General features: G+C 32.2%; 1 protein-coding gene across 4 annotated transcripts; it reads right to left on the bottom strand.

The window, feature by feature from the left end:
• Window positions 1-927: 927 nt before the first annotated feature.
• On the bottom strand, window positions 928-5,148 carry LOC110018361 (transcription factor bHLH49). 4 transcript variants are annotated; one of them, XM_020715649.1, is made up of 9 exons: window positions 4,995-5,148; window positions 4,673-4,914; window positions 3,988-4,474; window positions 3,633-3,857; window positions 2,985-3,050; window positions 2,819-2,887; window positions 2,674-2,739; window positions 2,376-2,570; window positions 928-1,268 (listed from the first exon to the last, which is right to left on the bottom strand). In XM_020715649.1, exons 3-9 carry the CDS (start codon window positions 4,465-4,467, stop codon window positions 1,152-1,154), a joined length of 1,218 nt encoding a protein of 405 aa, XP_020571308.1. In that variant the 5' UTR covers window positions 4,468-4,474; window positions 4,673-4,914; window positions 4,995-5,148; the 3' UTR covers window positions 928-1,151. The 4 variants fall into 4 exon arrangements, with proteins under 4 accessions (XP_020571308.1, XP_020571307.1, XP_020571311.1 ...); XM_020715648.1 differs by having other exon boundaries at window positions 4,673-5,148; XM_020715652.1 differs by lacking the exon at window positions 4,995-5,148 and having other exon boundaries at window positions 3,988-4,379; window positions 4,673-4,767.
• Window positions 5,149-7,443: the final 2,295 nt, after the last annotated feature.

The following is a 7,443-nucleotide window of genomic DNA, read 5'->3' as shown; positions in this document are numbered from 1 at the left end:
AGTATTTTGCAAAAACCCAAATATAGATTTTTCACGCGCCATGTACTAATAGCCCCCCATATATGCGCATGAGGAATGACCGGAGCTCGTATAATCGACTCCGACCATTCCTTTGAATATATATATATATCTCTTTGTGTATGAATTGTTTTGTTTAGTTGATACCGTTCACGTCGCACTCCAACTTTGTATCAAAGTCATTTTAAAATAAAATAAAAAAGAAATTTGTCAGCATACGACAAAAACCAAAGAGAACTAAAAACAATTCACAGCTGTTATTAGCTCCTAAATCTGTCCCATTCTCTGGCTTACATGATTTAAAACTGTGTTCTTGTTGAATTTTTACTGAACATAAACAACCTTTATAGATCTCATCAAAATTGTTTATATATATATTAAATTCAAAAACCATCTGTTGCCTATGTTTTAAAGATTTCCATCATAGCCAAGTCACAGAAACAAGTAGAAATGCGGGAAGCAATAATAATAATAATATTAATTAACAAAACTAGACTGTACATTGAATGGCAGCTGGCCTTTGGACACCTTGCAGCAGTCAATGATGGTCCTTTCCACCATCTTACTGATCATTTTCTTATAACTTTTCATATAGATAAAACATCTCATAACGTTTAGCAGCAATTATATTTCATTGTGTCATCACCATGGACCCATAAGTTCTTTATAGAACTTATATTTTTATGTTATTTAAACTCACATTTATTACTGTGTAAATGTATGAGCTGCCAAAGCTGTTTTCTTCACCATTTCAGTATCATTAGATTGATCAGCAACATATTGATTAGAAATAAAGTGAAGAATCTCAATTGTTCATCCTGGCTGGAAAAAGAAAAGGAGCTGAAGTATGTAAGATAAAAAGGCTTCCAACAAATTTCTACAAGATCCAACACTGATAGATATCAGATATACAGTGAACAATTGAGCTGTTTCATATAGCCAAGCTGCCACTAATCTACTAAACTAGAAGCAAACTGACAGAATTAGCTCTGAATTTAATATTTTATGCCAAGGGAGACTTATTCTCCTACATTAACTTTTGAAATATTCAATAAAATTTGGCTTTGACAGACAAGGCCATGAGTGGGACCGACATTGATGATAGCATAGCACAAGAAATTCCTTCGTTTTGTTTACAAGCAGAAACCGTTGCGAGGCGTGCCGTTCGAATCTTGGGTTTTGAGAGGAGGATTGTTGCCATATGTCATATGAACAATTTTTTGGAGATCATCATCCCATGCATTAGGCATCTATAGATATAGTAGAAAGGCAAAATTAGTATTGTACGTTAATATTTTACTTTGTTGCATATAACTCATATATTTTTTAATTTTGTTGTTACAAATTGTACAAGTTGTTATATGTGCCATGATTGCTATTATATTTTTCAAAAAACAGCTTTTCTAAAGCAAATTGTTAGGAAAAAATCCAAAAAGCCCCTGACTTTTTGTTTGTTTCAGTCAAATGTTCTATAAAGTTATTTCACATTCAAAAATAACAAAGTTTACTTGTTTGGTAAGAGTTCATTTTGATGCAGAAAAAAGTATCTTTGATAGTTCATACGAATTCCTTGTCTCTTTCAGCTTTATTTTTGAAAAAAACACAAACCTACTTCCTTTTACATCAATACAAAATCCTATCTGCTGTAATGGGAGATGCTTTAGAAAGAAGGCCAACACTCTGCCTCTTAGCAAAGATGGCTACAACTCAAATTTCACATCCAATAAAAGCTTTTAACATCAATGAATGCCCTTTCACTGAAATGGTTATTCTACACCTAAAATGAAAATGAATTCAAAAGTTATTAGCTCAGTTTGGTTTGTAGAGTTTGATCCCCACTAAAGATTCTTTGTCCAGCTCTGAATGCAGGGAGACCAATTATTGCATTTGCTTACTAATTTTTTATATTAAGCTTGTTTAATACAGCATAATTTTTTAAGCTAGGCTCATGTTAAAACTTGACATAAGCCCCATTAAAGCATCCAAACAAAATTGAATTCTAAATACTCGGTTCATTTACATCCTGAATTATAATACTTTTTCTATTTTATAGAATAAGTATAAATATTTGAATTATAATATATATATATATATATAATGATAAATTATAAGAAAAATAGTAAAAAAACAAAAAACATCTATGATAATTATTAAAAAATAAATAAATCATGTATTAACACTTCTCTTCTAGAAATTACAATTAAATCTCAAGAAAAACAAATTCACAGAATTACAGAATTATGCATCACCGCTTACCCCTCCTCCCTCAACTTTATTAAATATTAGCTAATAATCCATTATATGATATATATATATATATATCTATATCTATATCTACATATTAACATTAGCTATACCTGCTGCGCAGCTTCTTTGTAAGCACTGATTGGAGGCAATTGAACCTTTATTTCTCTTCTAAATAAATCAGTTGGATTCATAACTTCAGTCATCCCAACTTCAATCAAATCTTGATGAATTGAATTTAACTGTTGACTAATCGAATCATGTGAAAATCCAAGGCCAGATAAAGAAGCACCCCTGGTTTGAAACAACTGCAATTATGAAAGAAAAGCACTGATCAAATTGATTTGGATTGTTTTTATTTATTTATTTATTTTTTGCCTTAACTTATGATCAGTACAATTTAAATCTTACATCTTTAGAGACTTCTGTGCTGAAGTCCAACCTTGGATTCACAACTGCAAGCTTCATCGACAAAAACTAGTAGAAGAAAACTATGTGATCACATTCAACTTTACAAGGAAACTTAAAATTATATAGTTTTATGAGATCATATTACCTCGACTTGTCGTTGGAGTGATTGTACATAGTTGATTATCTCATCAAGCATAACAGCCTTTCCTGTGATCTTAAAAAAAAGAAAGTCTATAAATATTTAAAAAGATGCAGCTACACAGTCATTAGGAAGCAGCTAGAAGAATTGTAGCATTAGAAGTAAAGCTTACTTTGCTGCAACCTGGAACAAGATCTTGAAGAAACTTCATCCTTTCACTAATCTTCTCTCTTCGTACCTGCTCCAAAGAGTTATCGGCTCAGAAACACTAAAACTTTTAGTTTCCTTGGAGCTACAATGGAACTAGCAGAGTAAACAAAGCTTCATGTTTGCAAACAACTCGTTTTCATCTCGGTAATTCCTCGTGTTCAGTTGGGTTATTAAAATTAAACAAACCGAAATTGAACACAAACGAGAACTTAACACGAACAAAATTCACCTTATTAGATATAAACATATATAATTATTTAGTTACATATATGAATGTATGAAGTTCATTTTTCTTGGTTTATTTTACTAGTAATAATCCTCAAATATAATGTAAAATCTTTGACAGCACATTTTTCAAAATCACTGATTCTTAAGAGAAAACATTATGAAAACACATTTTTCTCATGTATTCTCATGTAATTCTAGTTCATCTAATACTATAATAAATGAGATGAACGTAGAAAAGATATTTCATCTTGTTAATGAATTTGAGCTTGTCTGTACTTAATTCATAGTTAATGAATCGAGCCAAATGAGATCCTATTCATTCATGTCTGCTGTTTTGCACCATTGTAGAAATCAAGCCACTTCATATGAAAATCAGCCTTACTCTTTCAGCAAGGCTGTGGCTATTAGTAGCTTGCCCTCTACGAGCTCTCACATGGATATATTCTTCCTTGTGAGCTTCTCCTGTCACTTTTGAATTCTTCCCTGAAGGCTTCACAGTCGCCATTGTTGAGCTGTTCTTCTCAGGTTTCTGTTTACTTTCAGCAACATCGTTAGCAGCATCAGATGGAAATTGAGCAGTATCTTGTGTTTTATTTAACCCCATTTCCTGTCATTAGATAACATCAAACTTGTTTATGAGCAATGAATATTGGTTTTATTTCTCTCATTCTAAGGATTGAAGTCTGTGCTGGTTTCTACCTATATCCAATCAAATTATGAAACTAAATAATTTATACCTGATTGTTCCTCTTCCTTTTCTTAGATTCAGGTGACTCTAGTTCTGATTGATCCTTCATTAAACGCCCACTATTGGAGCTGTGATCATTCAGCTTAGATTTATCTTTCAAATCTTCAATCTTTCCTGCATCATTCATCAGATTTTGAGCATCTTCAGCTCTCTCAATGAATCCCACATCAGAAGAGAAGTGAGAGAGACTAAGTGGAAGCATTGCCGATCCCGCGGTCAAGAAAATTTCACTCTTTTCTGCTGAATCTGACAGGTTCCAGTTCAAAGGCTCAGGTTTTTCAATGGCGCAAGAAGAAGCATTTGTCGCCTCTAAAAAGCTTAAACTTTTTGCATCAGATGGCTGGTTCCAGTTGCATAGAGATGAACTAATCTGATGCCAATCTGCATTAGCTAAGCATGAAGTGTGACAGTTCAAAGATTCTACACTCCTGTTATCTACTCCCAACTTTTGCTTCTTACCAAAATTCATCTTTTTTCTTCGCCAAAAGCAAAAAAGAAATCAATGTTCAGCAAAGTGTTGAGCTCATGAGTTCATTGTGAAATCTTAAACAACTTGAAGTGTCATTTCTTATCAAAAAGGAGCAAACTTTGTACATATCATAAAGTTTCTATCCAAATATCAACATTTGAACATGATTTGAAAAGCTTGTTTATCATAAACTCTTATTGCTTACCATTGCAGAGGAGCAAAACCCCAGCTTGATGCAAACAGAGCTCGAAAAGGAGCCATGCATTGGTTTCAGAGATCTCAGGGACAGAGCTAAGCCATTGTCAGGTAATAACCTGCTGCTTTATTCGGTCAGAGGACCAAGGCTTGGAGCACACAGCTGCAGAACTTAAAGGGAAAGCATAGAAAAGAAAAGTTATGGCATCTTTTGATTCCTTTCATTTCTCTGTACTCCATCAAAAGCTATAGCTGTTCATTTAAAGCAACTCGGGCGTTAAAAAAAGAAAAATCAAGTTTTCTCGGATTTGAAGCTCTGCTACCAGTCCAACCTCGTTCTTTGGAACAGCAGAGCTCCAATTTCAGAAAGAGAGATAGATAGAGATGGAGAGAGAGGAGAGGGAGGAGTTTGCTTGCATTTATACTCAAATCCGCAGCTCTACGCGAGAAAGACAGAGAAAAGAGACGGCCAACTGAATTATTAAACACAGCCAGCTACAGTGTGTAAATTGGGTCGCTGAAGCAGCGGGGTCAATAGTTGTATCAAGACAACTGACACGTACGTTTCGGACTCGAGTTATCACGTGACATTTTCGATGCAAATTTACATCAGGTGTCTTAATACGCCAGCTACAGTGTGTAAATTGGGTCGCTGAAGCAGTGGGGTCAATAGTTGTATCAAGACAACTGACACATACGTTTCGGACTCGAGTTATCACGTGATATTTTCGATGCAAATTTACGTCAGGTGTCTTAATATAATAATTTTTCCTGAAGCAGTGGGGTCAATAATTCGAAAATTTATTACACAGGAGATCCAAATTAGGTGCGGATGATATCATTGGAAGTGTTATTAGGTAGTATTGTAGTGCTATTTTAGTAAAATAACACAACAATACTATCAATAACACCTAAACACAACAATGAAACTATATCAGGACTCTTGATGTAATATATTTTTCCAATAGTTAGGGGGGTAAACAAGCCGAATATGAGCGAGTTGAGCTTTTATTCATCATTTAAAATTATTTATATACGAAATAAATAGTGTTCTAACTAGCTCTCTTTAACAACTTGGTTTTTTTTTTACTCGGTGTTATTTGATAGTATTGTAGTGTTATTTTAATAAAATGACACTATAATACTATCAATAATATCTAAACACTACAATAAAGCTATATTAGGACTCCTGATGTAATATTTTCTCCAATAGTCAGGAGTGTAAACAAGCCAAATATGAGCGAGTTGAGCTTTGATTTGTCATTTAAAATTATTTATGTACGAAAATAAGCTAGTGCTCGAAATAGCTCTCTATAACAACAAGTTATCTTTCGTTTTTTTACTCATATTCAAATTGATTTATTCGAATTAAGTTCGTCTTCGACTTAAAAATAATCAATTAAATTTTTATTAATAAAAAATAATTATTTTTATTGGGCATAGGTTCAAATATTTAAGTTTCTAACGCATAAATATTTTTTTTTAGCAGAAAGGCTCATCATTGGCATATAAATAGGTTTCTCACAACATGTGGGACTAAGAAAATGTCTCTCCGAAGGTGCAGGTCCTGGACTCCCTCCATTCCCTCCCATCGTTTCTGAAGGCAAAAGTAAATTAAATTTTTTTTTTAATTTAATGGGATTTTTACATATGTAGCACTCAAATCCAATCTATTTGAATATGTACTTGAGCGGAAGTTGAGGAAGTTAGCTAATTTAGGCTGCGTTTTGATCTGATCTTTAATGATTTGCGGCTTCTGTTTTATCTAATATTTTGCCCATATAGTTCTGTTGCAAACAACATCATTAAATAGAGGCAGAGTGATCATTTATCCAGAAATAATTGCAAATAAATTGTTCTGAATAAGCTCTCTCAATTAATAAACCAGCTTATTCTGATAATCTGTAGGTTATCAGATTGTTAGGATAATATGTAACCATTATGAACGTTTACATACATATCATACAAATCATACATATTTATATATTTTGTCCTAACGACTAGACTAATAATTTTTATAAATATCAAAATTATCAAAATCGACTAGACTAATAATTTTTATAAATATCAAAATTACCAAAATAAAAAAAAACTTTTAAAACAAATAATATTTAGCATGTTTTAATACATATAAACAATTAGTATAAAAATGATGTAAAATATATTTTTATTTAACTATTTAGTTATTTTTAGCCAAAATGAGTCGAAAACAAATGAACAAACATTTTTTCTTATTCTGCTCGTTTATAAATCGAGTTCAAAAAAATAATTTGTGTTTGCCTCGCTTGCTTAATGAACAAATCAAATACGAGCTATTAATGAGCTGAGCACGAGTCGTCAGCGAATGACAAGCTTTTTTGACAGCCCCATCAATAGATATGAAGCCAATATAAACAATCCCATGTTTAACGGCTGTGAAAACATATTGAAATTTTATCAAGTCAAGAACATAAATTGAACATCAATAATAAGACAATCTATATCATTTTATTTATAATAAATTTTATCTTTTAATAAATATTTTAGATAATTACATACATAGCTCCCAAATATTACTAATAAAATCTAGCATCTTGATGATATTTTTGAACTTAATGATCGGCCTTATATGTCATTCCGTAATGTCCCACTGATTGAAGATGGCAATGCCTCTAGGTCTTAAATTGGAGTTTCACATTATAGTATTTATCATTCATTATTCCTATTGAATAAAATATTTGCAATAGTAGAAAGAAAATTTATTATTATAAACACTATGAAAATTCAACACTGAGGGAAATT

The sequence above is a fragment of the Phalaenopsis equestris genome, unplaced genomic scaffold (genome assembly GCF_001263595.1).
Source record: "Phalaenopsis equestris unplaced genomic scaffold, ASM126359v1 Scaffold000016, whole genome shotgun sequence".
In the NCBI taxonomy this organism is placed as follows: Eukaryota; Viridiplantae; Streptophyta; class Magnoliopsida; order Asparagales; family Orchidaceae; genus Phalaenopsis; species Phalaenopsis equestris.
This window is presented reverse-complemented; position numbering and strand designations above follow the sequence as displayed.

Coding starts and splice junctions, on each gene's coding strand:
- LOC110018361 (XM_020715648.1), bottom strand. CDS start 4,467: ATGAATTTTGGTAAGAAGCAAAAGTTGGGAGTAGATAACAGGAGTGTA. Junction 3,858..3,987: donor AAAGGAAGAGGAACAATCAG/GTATAAATTATT, acceptor ATCTAATGACAG/GAAATGGGGTTAAATAAAAC. Junction 1,269..2,375: donor ACAAAGAAGCTGCGCAGCAG/GTATAGCTAATG, acceptor CTATATCTATAG/ATGCCTAATGCATGGGATGA.